The sequence below is a fragment of the Heterodontus francisci genome, chromosome 33 (assembly GCF_036365525.1).
Source record: "Heterodontus francisci isolate sHetFra1 chromosome 33, sHetFra1.hap1, whole genome shotgun sequence".
NCBI lineage: Eukaryota > Metazoa > Chordata > Chondrichthyes > Heterodontiformes > Heterodontidae > Heterodontus > Heterodontus francisci.
The window spans coordinates 31,651,960-31,679,346 of record NC_090403.1 but is presented as its reverse complement, the minus strand read 5'-3'; the positions used below and the strand labels follow the sequence as shown (position 1 = coordinate 31,679,346).

The 27,387-nt window shown below is 43.9% G+C and overlaps 1 protein-coding gene across 1 annotated transcript in view; it reads right to left on the bottom strand.

Moving 5' to 3' along the window:
* LOC137347915 (neurexophilin-1-like) overlaps positions 1-26,771 on the bottom strand; it is a 35,542-nt gene extending 8,771 nt beyond the window's left edge. Inside the window, exon 1 of the mRNA XM_068012964.1 lies at positions 26,622-26,771. Within this exon, the coding sequence (XP_067869065.1) occupies positions 26,622-26,639 (18 nt within the window). The 5' untranslated portion in view covers positions 26,640-26,771. The remainder of the gene's footprint in view (positions 1-26,621) is intronic.
* Between the last annotated feature and the right edge of the window lie 616 nt (positions 26,772-27,387).

The following is a 27,387-nucleotide window of genomic DNA, read 5'->3' as shown; positions in this document are numbered from 1 at the left end:
CCTTGCATTCAGAGTCTCTGTAACCTCCTGGACGCAGCAATGATAGGTGAACTGCAAGACATTTGCTATGTCAGCTGTTTCAAACCAGAAGGATACGCTGACGAAAATATTCAGGGCCGCGGTTACCTTGACAGCCACTAGCAGCTGCATCCTTACCCTCCTCTGAGGGTGTATCTCTGGTTCCAAGAGGTGGCACAGTTCTGTGACCATCTACTTGGTGAACTGCAGCCGGTGGGCACACGGCTCCTGGTTTAGGTGTTAGTGGGAGAAATGCCTCAAGACCCTAGATGGGTAAGGCCTCCTGCTAAGAACCCCCCTCCTCCTCCTCCCTCTGCAAGCAGCTGGTCCGCTTTGTTGCCTCTTCCCCATCTCTCTCTGATGCTGCAGCCCAAGGGGAAATGCAACTATAGCCCCATGACTGGGAGCAAGTGGCATGCTCGGAGGTCTTGCTGTAGCAACTAACGTCTTTACAACATCCAGGACTACTCCCTGCAGACATTATCAACATTTCAGAGCTCTTCAAAAAACCCAATATTTCCACAGACTCAGCAAGAGCCAATATATAGTATTAAGCAAATAACCTGGAAAGTGATGCTTTTAAATAGCGGTGGTGGGGTGTCCCTTAATCTGCTGAATGCATGTTCAGCTATGCGTATTTAAAAGAGAGGGTATTAATTACAGTGGTGAGGTCTAAAATGGCAGGTTCAGCAGCAAATTAGCATTAGACGCTGATTGGCATCATGATCTGCCTACTCTGCATATTTCCTGTGCATGCACATAACGCCCGCACTATCGCCCTCAACATCATGGCATTTGGTGTGGGCCATGCGGAAGAGGGCGGAAGTGGCACAGACACCATTTCACACCTAAATTGGCATCCATAGCACCAAAACTGAAGCTGAATTTTGCATCCATATGCAGCGTCGGGGGTCGTGGTGGGGGGGGGCCCAGAAAATTCTTCCGGGAGAGGCCTGCCACGACCCCCAATGCCGAAAAGGCCCCACTGCATTTTACCGGCGGTGGCGAGGCCTCGGTGCAGCCACTCGGTGGTGAGGCCTTCATTTAAATATTAAAATGAAGTAAAATAAATGCAAATTAACTTACCTTGTCCTGCTGGCCGTCCCACATCAATATTCTGCCTGCCAGCTGCAACTCATGCGCCTTTGGAACTCCGTTTGGAGCTCCGAGGTGTGACACTGGTGGTGGGGGGGGGGGGGGGGGAGGAGTGAAAATTTCAGAGTGGGGTGGGGAGTGGGAAAAACACTGTGGGGATGGTTGGAAGTGGTTGAAGGGCAAATGTTATGAGGTTGGGGGGGCTGGAAGTTTGCATTGGCAATTAAGTTTATTTAGGGTCGGTGGCCCTAAAACAGACATTGCGGAGGAGGCGGGGGGTTGGTGTTGTAAGGGCCTCCAGCTTTTATTAAAATTTTAAATTCACATTTATAAAAATGGCCCTTTAAAAATGAAAATTTCCTCTCAGGGCTTGAAGCCCTTTAAAAATGGCACCGGCACCTGCGTGGTGCCGCCGGACGCCATAACCAGGGACTCAGCGGCTGCCCCCTCTACGTCATTGGGGGTGGCTGCCCCAAGCCCTCTATTTAAATGAGCCCCCGCGTGAAATATCACGAGGGCTCAGTGATGGCGCATCCCCATGGGAAGACCGACGATATTGGACCGCGCTCTGCCGTTTGCGGTGTGCTCGTAAATTTCAGCCCATTGTCTCTAAAAGTTGCCCCACTACCAACATGAGACTGACTGGCCAGTAGTTGTCAGGCTTATGTCTCTTGGCAGTGAAACAACAAAGCTGAAGGTTTTACCTCTGAATGAATAAAGTGGATTATCAATGGATTGGAAAAACTCATCATAAACACAGAATTGAAGAGCGAAGAGAAATGGAATTACATCAAAGTCCAATAACCTGAATGAACCATATGGCCCTCCTATAGCAGTTTTCTTTTTGACAGAATTAGATGGCTATATACAATTTACACTTTATATTTCCTTTCATTTTAATACATTTCATTAAATAAATGTTATTAAAACAATTGGTACTATTTCCAGATCTAACACCTAGCTGACTGCCTTCTCTGTGAAAATAAAGAATATCAAATGCCTCCTTGTGCAGTATTTTTTTTTATTTCAACGATGATCGAGACTGGCTGTATGAGAAATGGAGTATGATTAAGTTATATTGAAGATCAAGTGGAACAGTAACTGTGTTATAACACTCTTGGGGCTCAACGTTATTGTATGTTGTGGCAGCACGAGTGCCGTCTTATTGTGTTTGAACGTAACTATAACTGCAGCAGGTATCTATTTCAATTATTGGTCAATATGGATTCTGCCCTACCTCTGTGCCACTTTCAGCTGCAGCACTATGTGCTGTAAAATACACCTTGCATAATAAAAATATAAGAACATTTCTGTGCTTTGTCATCCATAGTAGCCAATATCTTGTGTACACCAGAGGCAGGATATCTAGTGGCAGAGCTCATAATACCAAAAACAGCAAATGCAGCCCAAAAAAGGTGAAATAAAAGGGTGAAAGGGTGATACCGCAATGCAACTGGTGGTGTGACCTTGCCATTCCTCACTTCCAAAGTCGCCAAGACTCTTGTGAGGATGTATTGGGTAGGGTCCCAGTGCATTTCCACGGAAGCAGAAAATTGCGGAGAGGGTCAGTAGCCACTCCTTTCACTCCCTTACACACGCCATCGACCTGGAAGCAGTTCAGACAAGTCTAACTTTGCCCCAGTGTCACTAACCAGAACAAGAGTTCCTCAAGAGCCCTCCCACCCCCACGGCTAATGAGACATCACTACTATAACAATTTGAACATGATGCCCAATAAAACTAAAAGCTTACACTGAAGCTGAATCATAGTATTATTATCCATATCAATTAAACAGAGTATGTCCTGCTGTGCCCACTTGCCATGGAAGGCCTCGTGCATACCAATGGATACCACCCACATGTTCCCCCCACAGGGCCATTCAGGCACAGACAATTAAAGACACCACTGGGAACTGAACCCTTGAGCAAGATAAGTGCTTACACCAGTAAGCCAGGGTGCCCAACTGAAGAAATTTCCTGACCATTAAAAAATATTAGGAACAGGAATAGGCCATTTGACCCAACAGGCCTGTTCCTTTATCAATGATCAGAACTCCCGATTACTTGCCTTCCCACAAACTCCCCCAATCCCTTCCCTCTCTAGAAATGTAACTATCATTTCATGAACCATTTATATTGACCGAAATTTGTTGTCAAAATAATGGTGAGGCTAATGACACTCATTGTTATTTACGGGTAAATGATACAGCAGTTTCACATGAGGAGCAGATATGTAGTTAAATGGGAATACTCAGATGTAGTTGTCCAAGTTGTGCCACTCCACTGTTAGCTTCGAAAAAACATCATCTTGCTGTCTGCCTCCCATTGACATGCATTGAACGTCATGAAGTTGCTGTACTTATGTGGTAGATAGGGACTAAATTTGCCACAGATATTTAGGGCTACTAATTATAGTATAGGTACCCTTTCCATGACATGATAATTGCTAACATGGCAATTGTACGTCAGCTGTGCCTCAGATGGTCGCACTCTCACCTCTGAGCCGGAAGGTTCTGATTTCAAATCCCACTCCAGGACTTCAATGCAAAAATTGTGGCTGATACACCACTGCAGTATTGAGGGAGCACTGTACTGTCAGAGGTACTGACTTTTGGATGATATGTTAAACTGAGGCCCTGTCTGCCCTCTAAGGTAAATAAAAGATCCCATGGCACTATTTTGAAAAAGAGCAGGGATGCTAACAATGGTGTCTGGGGCAATATCTACCCTTCAATCAACACCATAAAAACAGATTATCTGATCCATTATCACATTGCTGCTTGTGGGAGCTCGTTGTGTGCAAATTGACTGTTCTGTTTCCTACATTACAACAGTGACGAAACTTCAAAAGTACTTAACTGGCTGGAAAGCACTTTGGAATTTGCTGTGGTTGTGAAAAGCGCTATATACATGCAAGTTTTTCTTTAATTACTGTCAATCAACCACTCTGGCACTGAAATTTAACTAATCCAAATGTGGAGTCTCATTCCTTCAGGTTTTGAATTTTCTGAGGAGATTTTAAAATTGTCAATCTTTTTTCTTTTTCTTTTCTGTCTCTTTGTTTCTTTCCCTCTTAATGCAATCTTTCTTTCCCTTTATTTCTCTTTCTGTGCCTTATTTGTCATTGAATTCACCTCTCTAATTCACCTTTCTTCCCTGTCCTCCAGATGTTTATTTTCAAATCCTTAAATCTCATCGGTTAAGGAGATACCCTGTTGGTTGCCCTGTTCACGTGGGACCCAGATGCCCTTTTGCCCTCACTGTGCCGTTATCAGTTCACATGTTCAGCAAATTAGTGGGGACCTTTTCTGAGTTGAAAGGGTGCAGGGCAAGTGTAACGACCAGTAGATGCCATTAGATGCCCTGCTATGCAAAACTGGCCCACTGTTTACATCAAAGCTTTTTCCTGTACATGTTCACACAAGAAAAAGGAAAGTAAAACTAATAAAATACCAGAAAAACATAATTACATTTCTAATTTAAGAGAAATTATTTAAACACAAAGAAGATATGCAGGGATTAGGGAAAAACACAGATAAGGAGATATGAGGTCGAATTCCACAATCCCAATGGGGAAGCCAACTTGAAGGGAGTGTGATCCATTAATGGGTTACTGTAATCCCAATCCCCACACCCAGGGAGTGTGGTTCCCCGCTGGAAATGGAGAATGGCAGAATTAGCCCCATAATACTGTTACGAAAGTACTTCCAATTTTTGTTAAATTTTGAGGACTAGTGTTTTAAAAACTGAAAAAAGGATTCTATTGATGCTGGACTTAGTGATTTTTAAAAAAATAGAAGTCATTGTAAGGTCTTTTGGACTTGGTTTGTAAACAACCTTTACTGGAAGTCAGCTTTCTTCAGATAAATACCCAGCCGGACGTTTTGACTTGGAGAAGGCGTTTACAGAAACGTGACAGGTCAAGATTTATAAGGGTCAGGAGGGTTGACTCTTGAGATATTGTTTCGGTTTCACTTTGGACTGTCGGTTGGGGTATGGACAGTGTTTTGAAAAGGAGTTTAAAAATCAGCCTGAAGGATAAAACTCCAGCTCAGTCTGTTCCATCTCTTTGAGAAGCTCTTAGAAGCGAGTGTAAGGAATAGAGAAATTGATGCTACATTCATCCTGAAAGGCCTGCTTGAAACCCCTGTTGTCTTCTGGAAAATCTGCCAAACTGATCCTCAATGTCAGTAGAAAAGAACTGTTCTAGGGAGATCCCAGAAACAGCCATCTATGCGCATTTGGACACCAAACCAAAAAAAAAAGACAAGTGACGTCTTTCTATATCTTCTCTTTTTTCTTCAAGAATTAGTAAGTGTTTGGCCAAAATATTCTCTTTTATCTTTTTTTTTGTACCAGAGCTCTAAAAAAGAACATCTCTATTTTATTCAGCGTGTGTGTGTGTTTGTGTGAGAGGCTAAGGTAAAAGGGAACTTTTATATTTCACTCTGTTTTAATGCTTTGCTTCATTACTGGTTATGTCTTGTTTTATAATAAACTGATAATTTTGTTGTTTATTAAAGAAACCTCGTTGGTGTATGTTATTTAGGGATGAAGAGTAGAGTCTATGATTGACCACATCGGTAACTGGGTAAACATTTAAATATATGTTGTGACCTGTGGAAAAGTTGAACTAGAAAAGACAGTGCACTCCTCCCACCTCAGTCGTAACAATATTTACAGAAATTAGAAGTAGGTCAAGATAAAGCAAACTGAAGGAAGAAATAGCAAAGGCAGCAATTATAGACATGAGCTGGAATGTTTTTATAATAGCTGATTTAATTATTCCTCAGAACTTTGTAATAACTGGCTCTAATCAAATTTTTATAACTCAATATTAAAGTGTTGGACCTCCTGCTCTGATTTAATGATCTGCTTATATTCAATAGTCATATAAATGTATTAGTCATCCTAAGCGTTTAGAATGTCAGCTAGAAGGTTGGCTAATTACAATCCACAAAGCAAAGTTTAGGGAGGAAAAAGGTTAACCATCTCAACTTGGCTCATTATATTTGTATTATTACTTACAAGGCTTCTTCAAAAGGACAATGTCAATGATTAGGCACCAGGGCCTGTAAATAATTTTTATAGGCAGTCCAAAGTAACGTACAGCATGCGCCATGGAGCGTAGCCCTGAATCTCCGGATTTAATTGTCATACCTCAATTTTGCAAATAAATTTATCCTGCCTTTGGAATGGCATTCCCAAATTGTGAAGTATCTTCCATGCTTAAACATTATTTTTCCTTTTGGAGTTGAGGAATTGGGGGATGAAGCAAGTCTGATGTTTAATGTTTTTATTTCTGTCAGAAGGATTAATGCTTTATTGGTTTTTGATGGTACATAGTCTAAATTATGTACTGTGAAAATATTGTTAGTCCCTCTGGTTGGACCTGTGAAAAAATAAATTAAACATGGACCAGGCTGAAACTCCCTTGAGCTGTATTTGGATTTGCAATAATGCATTGAACTCATTAACATATAAATAATAGCACAAGATTGAGACTGTCTAATTGATTATTTGAATATTCATGCTGCTACACATTGTACACTAAAATGTTTCTGATCTTGCCATAAGTCCCTGACTTTTACATTATCAGAGTAAGATGGACAGGTAGGTGATTGGCTTGTACTGAGCTAATGATTTCAGCAGTGCTACTTGGTGGCAATGCAGGATGGAGATGAGACACTTCCCTGTATCACCACTTGTTATTCTATTTCATGCTTTACAACCATTGGTTGAAGGAAGCCTGGTGGCAGCCATTCTATGAAGGGCTGATGAATTCATGAAGTTCCCTCCACCATCATCCTGAATTGAGGCTTTAGATTTCCCCATTTATTGCATTAGCCAAAATAAAGTGATCCTTCAATATAACATTGTTCTTCAGAACCAAGAGAAAATTGTGTGATATATGAAGCTCTTTTATAAACAAGACTAATAAAACAAACATTACAGTTGTACACCAAAATCATTAGTGTTGTTATCTCATCAGGAAAGGATTGAGAAAGAAAGGATCGAGAACAAGAGGGCACAGATTTAAAGTATTTGGTAAGAGAAGCAAAAGTGACATGAGGAAAAACTTTTTCACGCAGAGAGTGGTTAAGGTCTGGAATGCGCTGCCTGAGAACGTGGTGGAGGCAAGTTCAATTGAAGCATTCAAAAGGGAATTAGACAGTTAAATGAAAAGGAAGAATGTGCAGGGTTATGGGAGAAGGCAGGGGAATGGAACTGAGGGAGATGCTCTTTCAGAGAGCAGGTGCGGACATGATGGGCCGAATGGCCTCCTTCTGCACTGTAACGATTCTGTGATTTGTTGAAATTTATTGTTGGAAATCAATGAAAACACTCTGAAGTAGAGTTTGCCCAGAGACTCCCCCAATCTCTAGCAGTAACTTCTGCAGAAACCCTGGAGAATTTTTTACTCACTTCTCTGGGGTTTCCAATGATGATCTAAAAAGTTCTGGCAGGATGGAGATCAGGAGAATCCTGTGGAAATTCGACCTCAATGTAAACTTGGAACACGAGTAAAAAAAAAGTTTGCATCTGAAATAACTCGAAAATCATCAGTATCCAGAGACAGCTGCAGTTAACGTAAAACATCTTATAGCAGCCCTCGTTGAAAGAGAAATTATGTGGAGGAGTGGGTAGTGCAGTGGTCAGCCACTAGGGTTTGGGTTTAAATCCAGACTAGACTGATGGAATTGGTAGTTTCCTCACTCTACTGGCCATGAGGATCCTCCATGAAATGGATTTGCACAGTTTCAATTTAGGTTATAACGGGCATTGGCCTACAGCACAAAACTGCTCCAGTTTGCAAATCTCACTCAGGTGTTGGAAGTGGAAAAATGTCATCCTGATGAGAAAATAAAAATGAGAGGAAAAAAATTGACAATGCAGTATCTTATTTATGTTCTTTGCTGTCTCAAAACATTAGCTCCTGCTGAGCTGAAGCTTGATGAACATGACATATTTCTGGTTGTCATTTTCTCTCCTCTTATGAACAGCCTTTATAATCAAATTTTCCACTTCCAGTGCAAATCAGTTGTCATGCAGGCCCCCACCTGCCAAGAGTGAGGCACATTAATTTTGCCACATAGACATTAAATTTCAAATTGTTTCTGGGAAGAAGAGGCCTGTGACAAGGTGTTGCCATGCCCCTGACTGGAAATGCATTTTTGCATATTAATAGACAGTGTTTCGGAATAAAGGAGCTTTCCACTGCTCCAATACAATCCACAAACAGAGGTGGTCAAATCAGATAGTCACATGACTAACCTCCTTGGCAGTCTTTTTTTTTTCTGAATTGTACAGTTTGAACTGAGAGTTTGGGCAGAAAGCTCTTTGCTCCTGGATTGAAAAGACCTCTCCTGGCTAGCTCGCCACAGCCCCTCCTGTCTGCTCCCATCTCTTTCTCACGGAACTCCAAAACCCGACTGCAGACACATGAACCCCAAGAGAGAAACGTTTCCTATAGCGAACAAGGTTTAAGAAGAATACTGTGCCCCGACAAAAAGCAAGATCTACCTGCAATCAAGGACTTTACAGTGAGCTCGAAGAACCGCAACAACAATTCTTCAGATATTGCCTCAAACCTTTCCACTTTACTTTTCTTCTGCTCTTTTCTGTCTCTATTTGCATGTGTGCATCACATATCCATGCTAGTGTGGGTGCGTCATGTATCGGTAGACATCAACCGAATTTGAGTTTAAGTTTAAATTTAATAAAATTTCACCTTTCTTCTTTAAACCTGAGAAAGCCTGTTTGTGCTAATTTCTTTGCCTTATAATTAGAAAGCGGTGAACAAGGATTCACCAAGGGGGAGCTAAAAACACAGTGTGTTTAAAAATAAAATCCTGTTACAGTAAGACCAGGTGAAGGCTGAAAGGGAACCCTAGACCTCTTTCTCACCTGGTCGTAACACAATGATCAGTGGATGGTGGCAGTGCACAAGCATGCACGCACACACATCATGGCAAATTGTGCTGCTGCCCAGTATAATACTAAGAAAGAATATCTGCTGTGTGTCTAACAAGGGCTCAAACCCATGCAGGTAAATTATCTAATGATTAACCTCTTTGGGAAAAGGAAGGTAAGCTGAGTATTTTTGGGGTCTAATCGGCTCCAAATCGTAACACATGACAACGGGAAATTGGATTCCAGTTGGCTTTCTGCGACAGACTTTGGAATGCAATACGTGAGTTATGTGGGTCTACAGCACTGCTGATCAATGTTAGCTGGACAGTTTGGCTTATAGATGGAACCTGGAGGCTACCCCTGTCACTACGGCTACAATCCTTTCCATGTCATTGCAGATAACCCTGCCAGCCAAGTTCAAGCTGGTAGAATATCAAAGTTGGACAAGCAACAGGAAGTTTACAAGTGGTCTGGGCTGGCACGTTATGTGGTTTCAGCTAGTTTAAAGTCCAACAGTCACACTTGAGGGACCTCTTTCCTTTCCAGCCTGGACCTAAATTGGTGGCTTTTAAGTAAGTGAGTGGTTCCCTTCATGGAGAGAATTTGCACTCCACATCAGGCAGCGGAACCTATGGACTGGATTTTATTAGTTCGCCGCGCTCCGTGGCAGCGCACTTTGAACTCGCCGGCCTTCCGACGTGGAAGAGCCACTGCACAGCCTCCGCAATATTATGCGCGGGGGCTGAGTTAAATAGAGGGGGTGGAGCGGCCGCCCCCAATGATGTAGAGGGGGCGGCCGCTGCATCCCCGGCAACGGTGTCCAGCACCACTGCGCAGGCGCCGGCGCCATTTTTGAAGGGCTTCGAGCCATTCAGTTATATTTTAAACTTTAAAGGTCCCGATCTCCGGGAAATAAAAATAAAATGCCATTTCAATTGTAAATCACGTCTCCCACCACCCCCCCCCACAATGGATTAATACATTAATTTCCTTTTCCCCCCATAATAAACTTTTATTAATATCCTGAACTTTCCCCCCGGAAATCTGTTCCCTTTGACCCTCAACCCCTTCCCATCATTCACACAAACAAGAAAAATTGATTTCCCCACTCCCCACCCCTCTCACCCCGAGAATTTTATTCCTCCCCCCTCACCATCAGGTTCCCACCTCGGTACTCAGTATGGAGTGCCGAAGGCGCGCAAGGGACGAACGGTAGCTGTAAAATCGGCGTGGGATGGATGCCGCCTGCAGGTAGGTTTATTAGCATCTCATTTAGGTTCATTTGAGTATGTTGAATGAAGGGCCCCCCCGCCAGGCGGTGGTGGCGCTGCACTGAGGCCCCCTCCCACTGCCGGTATTATGCAGCAGGCCCTTCTCGATGTCGCGGGTCGAGGCGGGCCTCTCCCTGCAGAATTTTACCAGCCCCCACGCCGTGAGCCATAGTGTCGAGGACCCAGTAAAATTCAGCCCTGTATGTGGATTTCTCAGTAGTTTGGTGATTCTTAAATATGGTGATGTATTTCCATACGTGTTAGACACCCAGCTCACCTAAAAAAGCCAAGTATATTGTTTGTGTATTACTAATTAATGACTGTACATTCTCTTATTGTACGAGCAGCACTGTCAGAGAAATATTAAACTTGTAAATGAAGCTAATGTGCTTCTCCGGCAAGGGACTAATTCCATTAAAGGCCAACTTTGTAATTATTTTTTAATGTGTTGTCAGAATGAGAACTCAGCAGGCATTTGAGGCAGAGTAATTAGTGGGTTCTGTCTGTCTGTGGCAGGGTGTGAAAGCACTGTTTGAAAATGATTTATGACTGTGTGTTGTAGTCAGTAAATCTTTGCATTCTTTATGAAGTTGAGACTTTTTGAGATAGCTGTAAACATAACTATGCAATTCATTTGAAAAGGCAAGTTGAAAGAATTGACATTAAAAATTAACTTTGGCACATTTTAATAAGTGTAATACTGGACTATTTCATTTTCTTGGCATCAGACACATGTAGCTTGTCAAAGCTAATGGAAATAATATATGGAAAACAGTGAATATTTTATAATTTCATCATAAATTATCCTTTTATTTGAGAGATAAAGCATGTGCCTAGGATGAAAGATTGCGGACAAATGCTGTGATATTTTAAGGAACTGTAATTGTTCTATTTAAATAGATGATATAGTGTCCTGGATCATTAGCCACCCAGAGGGTGGTTGGAATCTGGAACACACTGCCTGAAGGGGTGGTAGAGGCAGGAAATCCTCAGAACATTTACAAAGTATTTAAATGAGCACTTGAAACGCCATAGCATACAAGGCTATGGGCCAAGTGCTGGAAAATAGTCTTGCTCCTTCTAATCTCCAGGCCTACAACCCTCCAAAGTCACTAGACTCCTCTAATTCTGCTCTCTTGTGCATCACTGATTTTTATCACTCTATTACTGGCAGCCAGGCCATCAAGCTGCCTAGGCCTTAAGCTCTGCAATTCCCTTCCTAAACCTCTCCATCTCTCTATCTCTCCCTCTTCCTTTAAGACAGTACTTAAAACTTTGACCAGGCTTTTGGTCATGTGTCCTAAAATGTTCTTCTGTGGCTCAGCATCAAATTTTGTTTGATAAAGCTCCTGTGAAGAGCCTTGAGACATTTTGCTCTATGCTACATAAATGCGAGTCGTTGTTCCTCTTCTTGACCATCAGTAAAAGGCTAAAAATGGGTCAGCGCTATTTGTTGGCCACAGGGGTCATTATAAGTGGCTGCCCGCGCTCATTGTTGTGAAGGTAGGCAGCATGAAAATTTGATGTTGTCTCCTCATTTACCCAAGTGTAGCATTGGACAGAGTGTCAGTCGCACAGCTGGCTGCCTGACCGCTCAGCAGGGGATCAACCAGAAAGTGCTGATAATGCGTGGTGCAGACAGCTGCTCTTCTTAAAGGAAGGCTGTCCCTCTTAAAGAGAAGTTGCACTGAATCACAGGAGGCTGCTGCTGAATCCTATTGCTGCAATTCTGAAGAAGGAAAATAGCACACCAGGCTCCCAAGTTATAGATGCAGCGTTGAAGGCTTTAACAATGTTACCAAGGCAGGAGGAGTACACTATCTTTTCTAGTTCCATTTCTCCACAGGTCACAACTTATATTTAAATGTTTACCCAGTTATCGTTACAATCATATACTCTATTTTTTTAATCCCAGAATAAACTACACAACCAGGTTTCTTTAATAAACAACAAAATTATCAATTTATTATGAAACAAGACTTAACCAATAATGAAGCAAAGCATTAACACACAGATTGAAATATAAAAGTTCCCTTTTTAAATTCCCGAATTACATGCACACACACACTGGAAAAAAATACAGAAATTCCCTCTGCAGAGGTCTGTTACAAAAAAAAGACAAAAAAGACTACTTTGGCCAAATACTTGCTAATTCTTGATGGAAAAAAAGAAAATATATGGAAGGATGTCAGTTGCCCCTTTTTTGGTCTGGCATCCAAGTGTACAGAGAGGGGCCACGGGGATAATTTCAGAAGTAATTTTTCTGGAGATGTCAAAAATTATTCTAGTAGGCTTTCTAGGAAAAATGTGACATCAGGGTTTTCTGCCAGCACACAATTGAATCACAGATTTTTTTTTTAGCTTCTCAGGAGTTATGCAGCACCAGGAATTTTAGCTCTCCCACACTTGATTTTTGCAGGATTTCTTCAAAGAGGTAGAGAAGGAGGTGAGCTGGGTAGTTTCATTTTCCTTGGCAGGAAAACACTATCTGTCTTCAATCAGTTCACACCCCAACTAAACTGAAAGCAATGTCCAAACCCCAGACAGAGAGTCAACCTCCTCACCTCCATAAACCTTGACATGTGGCTTCTCTGTAACCATTTCCCCCTGGTCACCAAGGGATCTGTTGTTTACTGAGCCCAAAGCTTCCCAAAGCTGACTTCCAGCACAGGGGGCTTTCAAACAACATCTCAAATGTCCTTTCAGTGAACTTAGTAAAAAAAAACACTTTCATGGAATCTTTTCAGTTTTAACACAAGTTTTCAAATAATGGAATATTTAAAAAAAAGAAAGCACTTTTATAACATGGTGGTCAGGAAGAGAGAGGCCAATGTTCCATGGGGGATTGGGGGTGGGGGCAGGAGTCCCCCAAGGACCACTGACTGAAGGGATTGGGTGCAGGAGACCAGAGAGGTCATTTCCGGAGCCTGGGCCAGAGAGCCTGCCACCAGCGCTACAAGACATCAAATGGCCTCACGCTCATGGTCAAGGTCAGTGAATGCATCTTCACATGACATCACCTACCCATCACTTCACCAACTTCTCACACTGCTAAATGCACCACACTCCCATCACTCATTCATGAGCAGCCCCTGGCACTCAGGACTGAGGCCTAACATTCAGATACTTCACCTCACCCTCACACACATTCCAATGATGCCAGCCTTGCATCCAGCTCCTGCTGTTTCTACATACCTCCAGCTATTCAGCTGTCGCAGGCACATCACCCAAACACAGTGAAACACAATCACTGACATTCTGCCCTCTCTCTTGCAGGACATGGTTGCACATAATAGAAGGGAGCACCACAGAATCAGTGGGGGACAAGCACAATTGCATCGCCTGAGCCTTACGGAGTCGATGGTTCTCCTTACCATTGGCCATTCAGAACATTGAAGATGATGCTATCTTCAAGTCTTATGTCCCTTCTTGACTCCCAGCTCACCCTCATCCTGCTATCCAGAAAGCTATAGATGGTATGACCATGGACCTCTTGCTTTCCACCCCACCTCCCTTCCCTCACCCCAACCTTCCCCTTTCCGATTGCCTGCTTTCAGACACCCAAGGGCTGATGCCTGCCCAGCCACAGCACACCCAGGAGGAAGAGAGAGAGGTCCCATCATTTGATCTGACACATGCAGCCTCCAGCTCAGATACTGATACTGCACTTATTTTAGAGGCAAGTATAGCAATGGGATCAGCACATAGTGGGGAGAATTTTACAGGCCCCATGACGTTGGGGGTCGTGGCGGGGGTGGGTGGAGCCAGAAAATGCCTCCAGGAGAGGCCTGCCATGGATCTCAACACCAGGAAGGCCCGGCCCAATATTGCCGCTGGCGATGAGGCCTTGTGGCGGCACCTCCCGCCGCTCGGTGACAGGAGCCCAATTTAAATATGTAAATTAAAGTAAATTAATGAATTAATTACCTTCATGCACCCACCGTCCATCCCAGAGCAATATTGGTGCCGGTGGCCGCCACTCCCGTGTCTTCAGATCCCCATCCAGGGATCTGAGGCGGAACGCAGGTGGGAATGGGGGTCAGGTAAGTTTTTCAGTGTGGATATGGGGGGAGCGGGGTCAAGCTCATCTGATTGATGTAACGGATGGTGGAAAGGGTTACAGTGCAAAGTTTATGAACTTTGGGATGGGTAAGGTCAGGTGCTCAAGGTAAGTGTTTTGCGGAGGGGGTGGGGAAGGGCAAGGAATTAATTCTATGGTTATTGCAGGGGGTGGTGGGAGAGGGTCAAGATCAATGTATTTAATTTTTTAAAATCAATCTAGCTTTAAATAATTTAATTGAAATATAGGGCTTGAAGACCTTTCAAAATGGCATCAGCAACTGCGCAAAGGTTAGCACTGCCGCCTCACAGCTCCAGGGACCCGGGTTCGATTCTGGGTACTGCCTGTGTGGAGTTTGCAAGTTCTCCCTGTGTCTGCGTGGGTTTTCTCCGGGTGCTCCGGTTTCCTCCCACAAGCCAAAAGACTTGCAGGTTGATAGGTAAATTGGCCATTATAAATTGTCACTAGTATAGGTAGGTGGTAGGGAAATATAGGGACAGATGGGGATGTTTGGTAGGAATATGGGATTAGTGTAGGATTAGTATAAATGGGTGGTTGGTCGGCACAGACTCGGTGGGCCGAAGGGCCTGTTTCAGTGCTGTATCTCTAATCTAATCTAAAATAAAAGGCTGCTGGCGCCATTGCTGGGGACGGACAGACGGCCCCCACCATCATCGGGGTGGGCAGTCCACCCCTGCTATTTAAATGAGCCGCCACGCTTAATATTGCAGTCGCTCCACAATGTGCAGCCCGTATTGTTTTCGCCTGCCGCCGATTTGCCGGCGGGACCATAAATTTCAGCCCAGTGCGTCACCAGCAATGTGCCCTTTAAAATTTAGTTGCTGTGCATGGCCCATTTTCTTCACCAACAGAGTTGGTGACGTCTTGAAAAATGTCCCAGAAAATCTTCCAATGTGCAGCCCCTTTAAGTTCTTTTGTGTGCACTCATGCAGCTCAGCGGAAACATTGGTCAGCAAGTATGAGTGGGCTGCAGCCATTCCAGAGGAAAAGGATAGTTTGCGTGCCAGCTCACCAGAGGGCAAGGTCGAGTTCTGCTACGGGGACTTTGATGCGGACCTCAATGCAGCGGCATACAGGAGATCACTGATGAGGATGTACATCAAAATGTTGGGAGCATTAACTGACCTGCCAGACAACCTCCAGCCACCGTCAAGGAGGATGGAAGAGACGGGCTTCAAGTTGGCACTGGGCATTGCGCAGAGCTTGCCTTTTCCGCAGCCTCTGCTCCATCTCCCTGTCATGCTGCAGATCCAGAGGCACTGCAACTACAGCCCCCATACCTGTTATAGCCTTTGTGTGGACAGATTACCAAATTCTCTGCTCTCCCTGTGGGCATGCAGCAACACCGCCTGGTAAATCCAGGAAAACACTACAACATCTCCAAAAACACTCCAGAGAACTTGCAGAGATGTGGCAATAGCAGAAGTTACTCTAAATTACCTTAACTGCAAGCTGGGTACCTGGCTTTTTAAACAATGCTGGTGCTGGGCCCCTCTGACATGTTCTTTGGTGAGTGACAACTGAATACATTGAATGGACCTGTGTCGCTTTGTCAAGGGGAGATGGTGTCCAACAAACTTGTTTGAATTTTTCAAGGAGGTGACTAAATGTGTAGATGAGAGTAAAGCAGTTCATGTAGTCTACATGGACTTCAGTAAGGCTTTTGATATGGGAGATTGGTTAAGAAGGTAAGAGCCCATGGGATCCAGGGCAATTTGGCAAATTGGATCCAAAATTGGCTTAGTGGCAGGAGGCAGAGGATGATGGTCGAGGGTTGTTTTTGTGAGTGGAAGCCTATGACCAGTGGTGTACCACAGGGATCGATGCTGGGACCCTTGCTGTTTGTAGTATACATTAATGATTTAGACGTGAATATAGGAGGTATGATCAGTAAGTTCGCAGATGACACGAAAACTGGTGGTGTCGTAAATAGTGAGGAGGAAAGCCTTAGATTACAGGACGATATAGATGGGCTGGTAAGATGGGCAGAGTAGTGGCAAATGGAATTTAATTCTGAGAAGTGTGTGGTGATGCATTTTGGGAGGACTAACAAGGCAAGGGAATATACAATGGATGGTAGGACCCTAGGAAGTACAGAGGGTCAGAAGGACCTTGGTGTACTTGTCCATAGATCACTGAAGGCAGCAGCACAGGTAGATAAGGTGGTTAGGAAGGCATATGGGATACTAGTCTTTATTAGCCAAGGCATAGAATATAAGAGCAGGGAGGTTATGATGCAGCTGTATAAAACGCTAGTTCGGCCTCAGCTGAAGTACTGTGTACAGTTCTGGTCACCGCACTATAGAAGGATGTGATTGCACTGGAGAGGGTGCAGAGGAGATTCACCAGGATGTTGCCTGGACTGGAGCATTTCAGCTATGAAGAGAGACTAGATAGGCTGGGGTTGTTTTCCTTAGAGCAGAGAAGGCTGAGGGGCTCCTGATTGAGGTATACAAAATTATGAGGGGCATAAATAGGATAGATAGGAAGAACCTTTTTCCCTTAGCGGAAGGATCAATAACAATGGGGCATAGATTTAAGGTAAGGGACAGGAGGTTTAGAGGGGATTTGAGGATGGTTTTTAGCCAGAGGATGCTTGGAATCTGGAACACACTACCTGAAGAGGTGGTAGAGGCAGGAACCCTCACAACATTTAAGAAGTATTTAGATGAGCACTTGAAACGCCATAGCATACAAGGCCAAGTACTGGAAAATGAGATTAGAATAGATAGGTGCTTAATGGCCGGCACAGACACGATGGGCCGAAGGGCCTGTTTCTGTGCTGTATAATTCTATGACTCTATGACTGTATGGTCCAAGGTCACAAATATAGCGTCAAACCAGCTGGTAGGGCTGAATGACATCATATCAGCACTAGCTCAGAGGCTTCTGGCGCACACAGGGGATGCCCGCATCAGCTCCCCTTCTCAGTATGGGACACTATGCAGATCAAACTGGAAGTGGCTTGAGGCACTGTGTGCCCTACTGAGAAGGCCTCTCAGTAGGGCACAGAGTGCCTTCAGTGCTACGGATCCAAATTTAATCTGGCATGTTGTTGGGCATCCTGGAGAATTCTATGTTGGACATCTTGGGAATTAAGAGTTAATGGTCTAACATCTTTATATCTTCAAGCACCAGGTTTTCCAATATAAATGATTATGTGGCGACTCTTCAGATTCTGAAGCAGTCCATGTAGAGATGCAGCAAGACCTGGACAATATCCAGGCTTGGGCTGATAAGTGACAAGCAACATTTGTGTCACACAAGTGCCAGGCAATGATCATCTCCAACTAGAGAGAATCTAACCATCTCCCCTTGATGTTCAATGGCATTACGGCCACTGAATCCCCCACTATCAACAACCTGGGGTAACCATTAACCAGAAACTGAACTGGAGTAGCCATATAAATACCATGGCTATAAGAGCAGGCCAGAGGCTAGGAATCCTGCGGTGAGTAACCCACCTCCTGATTCCCCAAAGCCTGTCCACCATCTACAAGGCACAAGTCAGGAGTGTGATGGAATACTCTCCACTTGCCTGGATGGGTGCAACTCCAACAACACTCAAGAAGTTCGACACCATCCAGAACAAAACAGCCCGCTTGATTGGCACCCCATCCACCACCTTCAACATTCACTCCCTCCACCACTGACGCACAGTGGCAGCAGTGTGCACCATCTACAAGATGCGCCGCAGCAACGCACCAAGGCTCCTTGGACAGGATCTTTCAAACATGCAACATCTACCACCTAAAAGGACAAGAGCAGCAGATGCATGGGAACACCACCTTCGAGGGTAGTATAGAGTCCGGATCTGCACATGGTGAGTCACCAGGTGTGAATGGGCTGCAGCCAAACCAGGGGAAAGGGTAATTCATGTGCCAGCTCATCAGTGGGTGAAGTTGCAGATGGGTTCTGCTGTAGAGGACTCAGAGGTTTGCCTTTATGGAGTGGGTGACATGGAATAGAACTGATGGTCATACGCACTGAGCTACATGTTGTCTTGACCACTGTCAAGGAGCATGAAGGACTCCAACACTAATTTGGCACAAGGTTTTGCACAGAGCTTGCAGCCCATCCTTTCTAGTGTGCAACTGGTGGCTATATCCATGATGCACTTGCGGATCCATTCATAATTTAGTATCTGATGACTGATATCTCATATTCTCTTGTAGCACAGGCGGAAGCCATCCAACATCTCACTGCTACAGTGGAAGTTCAGACTGAGCTCATGGCATTCATGCTTGGTGCCATGTGGCTAAGATTGCTGTCATTATGACTGCTACTCTCAGTGTTCAATGGGGCTTGCAGGTTGTCATTGCAGTTCAGTCATTACTAGGATTGCTGAGGTGCTGTCCCAGGGGTGTGGCAGTTTGTCCATGGTCCACGAACCTGCTGTCCTCTCTCAGGATGACAGCATTTGTGCTCCCACTTCTGTCAATCTGCCAGGGTCCCTGCTGTTGCTTTTCAGCCAACCAGACTGCTGCCACCCAGGCCGAGGTGGTGCAGTCTGAAGGGGGGCTCACAAGGCCCGGAGTTGCACTAAGTCATCCTGCTAGGCCACCTTCCATCTTCCCCAGAGAAAGACAACAGCCTTCCATTAATCATTCTGCAGCTAAAGGAGTAGCACTGTGTAGGAGCACTGGGATGGGCAAAGTCACACAGACGCCAGGCACTAAGGGAGTGCACAAGGGTGAATAGTTCTGTTTTATTTGTATTATTGGAAGTGCTGTTGAATAAAGTTGTTATGAAATGGTTTTTGTTGGTGGCTTTTATTTCAGGACTTCTACCAAGAGGATGCCATGATGGTACGTAGCAGATGAATTGAAAGGTGGGGAATTTTGGAACAACTGTGATGTTCGGATGACATTTTAGGGCAACAAGAATATCCGTTCACAGACAGCCTGTCTAGAGCGATGGAGCCCTGCATGCCTTTTCCCTGCCTCCTCTTCTTTCTCCCGAGGTGGCCTCCAACTGCCTGATGGTAAGTGTTATATATTTGGTTCTTTATGCTGCCACCATATAGAATCTAGCCAGTGAGAGTCTTAGAATGTATTGTTTTAACATTAATCTTTATTGTATAGTAACTATATAAGCTTCACACTAGCCTGTGTGTCTCCTTCAAAAGCCACTCGGTAACTGGTCTCAAGTCTCTCCCACATGATCTCTTACCTCATCATGGTGGGCGATAATCCTTACATTCTCTCTTTGATACCTTTATACCACAGCAAGGGCTGCACCCTCTTGATAGCTAAGTTGTGGAGGGGGCAGCAGACTAAAACAAATTTGGACACACGCTCTGGTGAGTACTGGAGGGTGGCCCTCGTGGAGTCCAGGCCGTGGAGCTATTGCTTCAGGACACCAGTGGCTTGTTCCATGATGTTCCTTGCTGCTGCATGGTTCTCATTATAGATGCACTGTCCTCACGTGATCACGTGGTGGAGGGGCATCATTAGTCAGGTGTAAAGTGGATATCCCTTGTCACCCATCAGGCAGCCTCTGATTCTTTATGGTGGTGCAAAGATGGCAGGTACATCTGACTGCAGCAGGATGAAGGTGTCATGGCTGCTGCCAGGATAGCAGGCATTCATCAAGAGGATCTTCTGCTCATGGTCATACAGCAACTGGATGTTAGTAGAGTGGTAGCCCTTGAAGTTATAAACATCTACCCGTTAACAGGTGAGACCTGCAGAGTCACATGCATGCAGTCAATTGTGCCCTGTGCCATTGGGAACCCTGCCAGCCTGACAAATCCACATATTCCCTCCTCCTGCTTCTCCCTGGTCAGTAAGAATACGATAATGCCAACCTTTCCTTCTAGACAGGGCCTTTGTGTTGTCCCTGATTCAGCAAAGTACAGCAAACTGTAAGATGTTGCTGATGTTGCCTGCTCCTGCCTGGAAGGATCCGCTGGTGTAGAAATTTACCGACTGTGACTTTGACAGCCATTGGCAGTGCCATCCTCATCCAGCTATGCTGTTGCAGGTAGGGGTGCAGGAAGTGGCATAATTCAGTGATCACCACCTTGTGAAACACAGGTGCCTTGGACACTGCTCCTGGCTGAGGTGGAGGTAGGAGGAGTGATCCCTAAATGGTCCTTTGAAAATCCAAAAACTTAGCAAAACTCCTCCATGGTCACAACACAATACCTCCAGAAATTACGTCAAAAGCACCTCACCTGGATGTTGGATGGTTATTCATTTAAAGAACACTACTGGGCAGTCCTTTGTGCAGCTGCACACATGTTCATCTGTGAGTGATTAAGAGAAGCTGTTAACTGGACCTGCGCGGTCCAAATTGGCAGATCCTGTGCCAAATCAGCCTTAGCGGCATGGCACGCCCACACTAGTGCCATGCCAGTCAGGGCGTGCCACACAGGTCATGCTGGAGAAGGCCAGAAGCATTCCAGCCACTATTATTTCACTTCAGGGTTTCCATAGGGCCAGGACCAGTGGCAGTACTGAGCCCAATTTCACGGTTTAGGAATCTGAAAGTATTTATACAGTGCCTTGTACAATTGCAAGATGTCCCAAAGTGCTTTACAGCCAGTGAAGGATGTTTGCAGTGTAAAAGAATTGAGGCACAGCACGGTCCCATAAACAGCACTGAGGTAATGACCAAATAACCTGTTTTTGTGTAGTTGGTTGATGGATAAATGTTGGTCAGGCCACTGGAGAAAACTCCCATGCTCTTCTTCGGATAGTACCAAGGATACTTTGATATCCACCTGAGAAGGCGGTTGGGGCCACAATTTAATCCAGAAAAAGGCACCTCCAACAGTTCTCTACTCCTTCAGTACTGCACTGAGATGCCAGCCTAGAATTTTATGGTCAGAACTCTGGAGTGGAATTTGAATCCACAATTTTCTGACTCAGATGCAAGAGAGCTACCACTGAGCCAAGCCTGAACAAAATACATATATCCATTCTGCTCTTAATTTTATATTTTACATTATAAATTCCTATAATAGAAATGCCTATGTCAACTTGCCACAAGGTATTTGCAACCACTCCCTTCCCTCCACCCCTGCACTTCAGTCAGGGCACTGCAATAATTGTGAGCATTGAAATTTATAACAGAAGAAGTTGACTGGAAGTGCACGCATACTGACGATTTTTAACATAGATTGAAATCAAAGGTTAACTGGTGTTACTTTGCCTTCTTTTCCAGAATACCCTTCTGTATCTGATCTTCAAAATGATTCAACTCCAGCCATTAGACAGGATTACACTCGAGAGAGCAGGTCCTACAATCAATGCATTAGGTAAGTCCCAACAGAAGAGTTACTACTCCTCTTCTTTTTCACTTAGTGGTGGTTAATGTAAGACAGGTTTTGCTTAACTCACATTGATTTGGAACTATATTGCCATTCCTTCACTGTCGCTGGGTCAAAAACTATGAACTCCCTTACAAACAGCACCGTGGGTGTACCTACACCCCAAGGACTGCAGTGGTTCAAGAAGGCAGCTCACCACCACCTTCTCAAGGGCTATTAGGGATGGGCAATAAATGCTGACCTAGCCAGCGATGCCCACATTCCATGAACGAATAAAACAAAACATTGTTAATGTCATCAAAATTAGCCACAGGAACGTTATATATCAAAATTCTGTTCACTTCCTCTATTTGCAGCCAAATAATTTGTTCCGTGTGTTATGGCCAAGGTGAGGAGGGGGTCACAGTCGCCCCTCTTGCCCTTCCGCTTATTTGACCGCAACAGGGTTTATTCTTACCACCTTAGTGAGCGTTTTACCTTTTATCTTTAATGTGATTGTGAAAGAACCAATCGGACAGTTTTTGTTTAGTTTAAACAAGAAAAAGGTAAGTTTATTATACTCAGTAAGTTAAATCCAATCTAAAATAATAAAAAATTACGCTACACATTCACACACACATTCTTACAAGGATCACACACACAAATTGATTACAAAGTGGAAAGTGAGCTTTTTTTGGTTGGATTAAAGTTCAGAATAAATAAAAGTTAAATACACAGTCTGAGGTTGGATGATTTGGTGGTCTTCCGGCTGGAGTTGTATTCTTGAAGTCGTTGGCTATCAAGGTGCACTCTGTGATTGGCCACTTTGCTCAGGGTTTTCTTGAAGGCAGAATTGTAGTTGGCTCTCTTCCTCTGGTGTCTGACTATAGCGGTCTGTAGGCTTGAAGGTCCACAGTAGCAGACGGTTTACAAACTTGATGTTGTCTGGAGAGAGAGAAAGAGAGAAAGGGATGCACAGAGCCTTCTCTGCTATTGCACACTCAGTTACTGCTTGTCTCTTTGTGTGTAACAAAACTCCCAATTTTTCACATCCTGGGGTGATGGTCACATGGTTCTCTCAATCCCCTTTGTTTTTAATGAGGCCCAAAGTCTAAAACCCAAAACCTCTCTCAGGTGGTATTGTCAGTGTTTACCCCCTGGAGGGACATTTCCATTCATTAATGCCTCAAGATGGCTTTGAATGTCCCGCTAAAGAGGGTGATTTGGATAATCTACTCAGTTAGCCAAAGTATTGTCTGGCTGGGTTCCAGTTGGGCTTTGGAATGTTAAAGGTGTTTCAGATGCAAATTGCAGTGGCCATCTTGACTGCCAGTTTTTTAAAAGTTAACTGTAGGATTTTCCCCTTTAAAAGTCTAATGTAAGTTTCCAGCCGATGAATTAATATTTCTTATTTGACATACGCTGTTTTCTTGACACATGGTTCAGTGTACTTTAAGCAGTTATTTACTGACTTCAATGTATCTTGACAGGCAGTAACAAAGTTAGAAATTAGTTGTATAAAGCTGAACATGCTAAGTTATTGGTTCTAGTTTATTAAAAATATGTACATGCCTTGGATCGAAATCTTTGTAAATAATAAATTGCTTGCACAATTTATATGGGCTTTATCTAGGCAGCAACTGACCAGCCTTCAGAACTTGAGATTGTCATGCTTTAGGAATCTGTTGAATATCTGCTGATCATGGGCTTATAAAAAACCTGGTGGAAAGGTCAATGCCACAGGGTTCACAATGCTTAGTCACATTAACATAACCCAGTGCCAGTGACTGGAGATTGGACTCAGTGACCAGAAGATAACTGGCTAAGCAAAGCAGCAGTTGATGATAGGGGCAGTCTGGCAGAACCAAGAGAACCAAGTGGAGCAGTGTCCTAGGCCCAATCATCTTCAACTGCTTCATCAATGACCTTGTCGCAATCATAAGGTCAGAAGTGGGGATGTTCGCTGATGATTGCATAATGTTCAGCACCATTCGTGACTCCTCAGATACTGAAGCAGCCCGTGTCCAGATTCAGCAAGAACTGGACAATATCCAGACTTGGGTTGATTATTGGCAAGTAACATTTGCACCACACAAGTGCCAGGCAATGACCATCTCAAAGAAGAGAGAATCTAACCATTTCGCCTTGATGTTCAATGGCATTACGGTCGCTGAATCCCCCACTATCAACATCCTGGGGGTTGCCATTGACCAGAAACTGAACTGGACCAGCCACATTAATGCTGTGGCAACAAGAGCAGGTCAGAAGCTGGGAATTCTGCAGCGAGTAACTCACCTCCTGTCTCGCCAATGCCTGTCCACCGTCTACAAGACACAAGTCAGGAGTGTGATGGAATACTCTCCACTTGCCTGGATGGGTGCAGCTCCAACAACACTCAAGAAGCTCGACACCATCCAGGACAAAGCAACCTGCTTGATTGTCACACCATTCACACCCCCAACATTCACTCCCTCCACCACCAACGCACAGTGGCAGCCGTGTGTACCACATAGAAGACGCACTGCAGCAATTCACCCAGGCTCCTTCGACAGTACCTTCTAAACCTGTGATCTCTACCACCTAGAAGGATAAGGGCAGCAGATGCATGAGAACACCACCAAGTTTTCCTCCAAGCCATACACCATCCTGACTTGGAACTATATCGCCATTCTTTCACTGTCGCTGGGTCAAAATCCCAGAACTCCCTTCGTAATAGTACCTACTCCACATGGATTGCAGCGTTCAAGAAGGCAGCTCACCACCACCTTCCCAAGGGCAATTAGGGATGGGCAACAAATGCTGGCCTAGCCAGCAATGTCCACATCCTGCAAATGAATAAAAAAAAATCAATGCTGTCATCACCAGATATCTGAGTAAATCTGAGGGATATCAAAAGAAAACGCTGATATGTTTGAGAGACAAGAAGTTACATTTTCAGTAACTGCTAAGAGTAGTTTGCAGAAATAAAATCTGAGATATTTATCTTGGTAACTAGGAGCCAAAAATACATGAGATTTCCTTCTTTGGGTTATTTTAAACATACAGCAACAATAACAGTAATGAAAACACCATTAAAAATAAGTGCCTCAAAAGACCACGTGGAATAAGAATGACAACAGTTGATTTTTCTCCAAAGGAATAATGGATAACAGACCATTGCCCTGCTGCAAGAAGTAGGAATGACATAGATTCAAGTGGCCACGCAAATGAAGAGGCGATTATTGATGAGTCATTTCGGAGGTGACGAGGGGACCTGACTGTAATGAGGAGGAGTGAGAGTGATTTAAGTTCTAATTACTTTTGTAATATAAATCTGGGGTTTAAAGGGGATAATAAAGCCTTAATTAAAACAGTGAATCAGTAGGAAGATCTTTGCAGCATATTGTCAGTTGCTTTGTGTTGGGTTGCAGTGCTGAAGACTGAGTAATCATCAGCAGGGCAATTTGGATTGAGACAAATTACTTCAGTTAAGGTGATGCAACTGTAGACAGAAATTTCCTGGCTGGCTCTTGGCCAAAGTTTCCTGTGTTGAATTGAGTAAAAGTCCATCAGGGAAATTCCTGCCCATAGTTCCACTCGCAATTAAAGGATAAAAGGGAAAAGAGAAATCCTGCCTCACATATAATAGTCTATTATGCTGGCTGCACTGTACAGGCACAAGCAAACGTGATAAGAAGCTCCTCACCTCACACAAAAATTCACTTTCACTCAACATCTTTAACACTTCACAATGTGGCAGCTTCCATCACACCAAACAACTGATTGAGTGCCTCAGTACCTATATACTGTTCTGCTTTAGTCTTGAGTGTCTATTGACACCATTGTGTCAGTGAATGAGTTGCACTGTGTCTGACAAAGACTTGGAGGCAGGACAGATCTTATGATGGCACATACAGCAAATAATGTACTTTACAGCAAAGCCTATTTAGCAAGAAACAGACTGTATTTAAACGGCACACTACAGCAAACAGTCTACAGAGTCTATTTAAACAGTGTCTCTTCAAACTACAGCAAATAAAACTCATGACTGAAACTACAGCAACCTCTCCTGATAAAAGGTGATTTCTCCAGCAAAATGCAGTGAGTTGAGGATAATTAAAGAATACAGATTATGTCCGTAAAATCAATTTATAACACTGTGGTTTCCAAGTGAGAGTGACGGGCGGAATTACCGAATCACCTCCATCTGGCCAGGAATAGTGGTGTTACTATATAGATATATCATTACATGCAGCCACTGTAATCAGGATGTCCAGTCAAACAATGATGCTGAGATAGGTAGCAACAAACTCCCAAGCCAATGAAATCAGCAGGTTCGAAAGAAAAGTATACTCCCGTCCCAAGCAACAGTGTGAATGTTGCCCTATTGTTATTACTGTTTAATTTTCAAATGTGAGAATGGTGCACTAACCTCAGCACAATGATGCTAATCTCTATGGGAAATCACAGTTAGAAGCTCCTTCTGCCAACCATGCTATTTCAATTTTATGGGTTGAGTTCATAGGTACAACTATAATATAGAGGCAATTCTAACATTTTGAGCTGGTGAATGCTGTATTGCGTTTCATACAAGTAACGCTCTGTACTTACAAAGTAAGTGCACAAATTTTATGGTGCAATCTCATCCCAAATAAACAGGAAAATGACTGTAAATGACAAAGACAGAGAAATCATAGGACTTACTCCAAAAGAAAGTTCCTAGTATGTACAAGGTAAAAATGAAGATAGTACACAAAAAATAAATACAAAGGCAGGAATTTATCACTTCATGTTTAACAACCTGAAATATCAGTCTCGTTCTTATCTGAAATGCAGAGAGAATTTGCAGTGAAGCTGCAACTATCAGAAGACAGCAGCCGTGTAGCCATGGATACAATATTAGCTCCACCCCTGACTCCTATTAGGCAGCCAAGCAACTTTAACTAAGACCTTTATCCTGTATAAAAGTTTTTCTCACTCCCACATGGCTTATTGGTTCGTGACTCACCTCAAGATTGGAGCTCATAATCTAAGTTAACTTTCCAGTGCAGTACTGAGGAAGTGCTTCATTGTCAGAGGTGACTTCCTTCAGATGAGGCCTCAAACCAAAGCCCAATGTGCCTGTTCAGTTAGGTGGATATTAAAGATCCCCATGGTGCAATATAGTAGACATTGGGTTGCTCCTGGGCAGATTATGTAAATAGACTGTGATCTTCACAGGAAGTGATGTAATGTTATCTATGCAGAACCTCGTAGAGAGTTGTAGAGGAAACCTTAGCTGCAAGTCAAGTTCAATAAACTCCCGCTATTTCAACTGTCTGACTCTTACATATTCTGTACTAAGCCTAGTAGTTATCAGAATATTACAAGAGCCAGTCCTGGTCTTCAATTCTTCCCTTTCCCATGGCACCCTCCCATGCAATCACAGGAAGTGTAATACCTGGCCTTTTACCTCCTCTCTCCTCACCATCCAAGGCCCCAAACACTCCTTCTAGGCAAAGCATCGATTTACTTCTATATTTTTCAATTAAGTATACTGTATTCGCTGCTCACAGTGTGGTCTACTCTACACTGGGGAGACCAAGCACGAATTGGGTGATCCCTTTACAGAACACCTTTGCTTGGTCCACAAGCATGATCCCGAGCTTCCAGTTGCTTGCCATTTTAATTCACCACCTTGTTCCCATGCCGACATTTCTGATCTTGGCCTGCTGCAGTGTTCCAGTGAACATCAACGCAAGCTCGAGGAACAGCACCTCATCTTCCGATTAGGC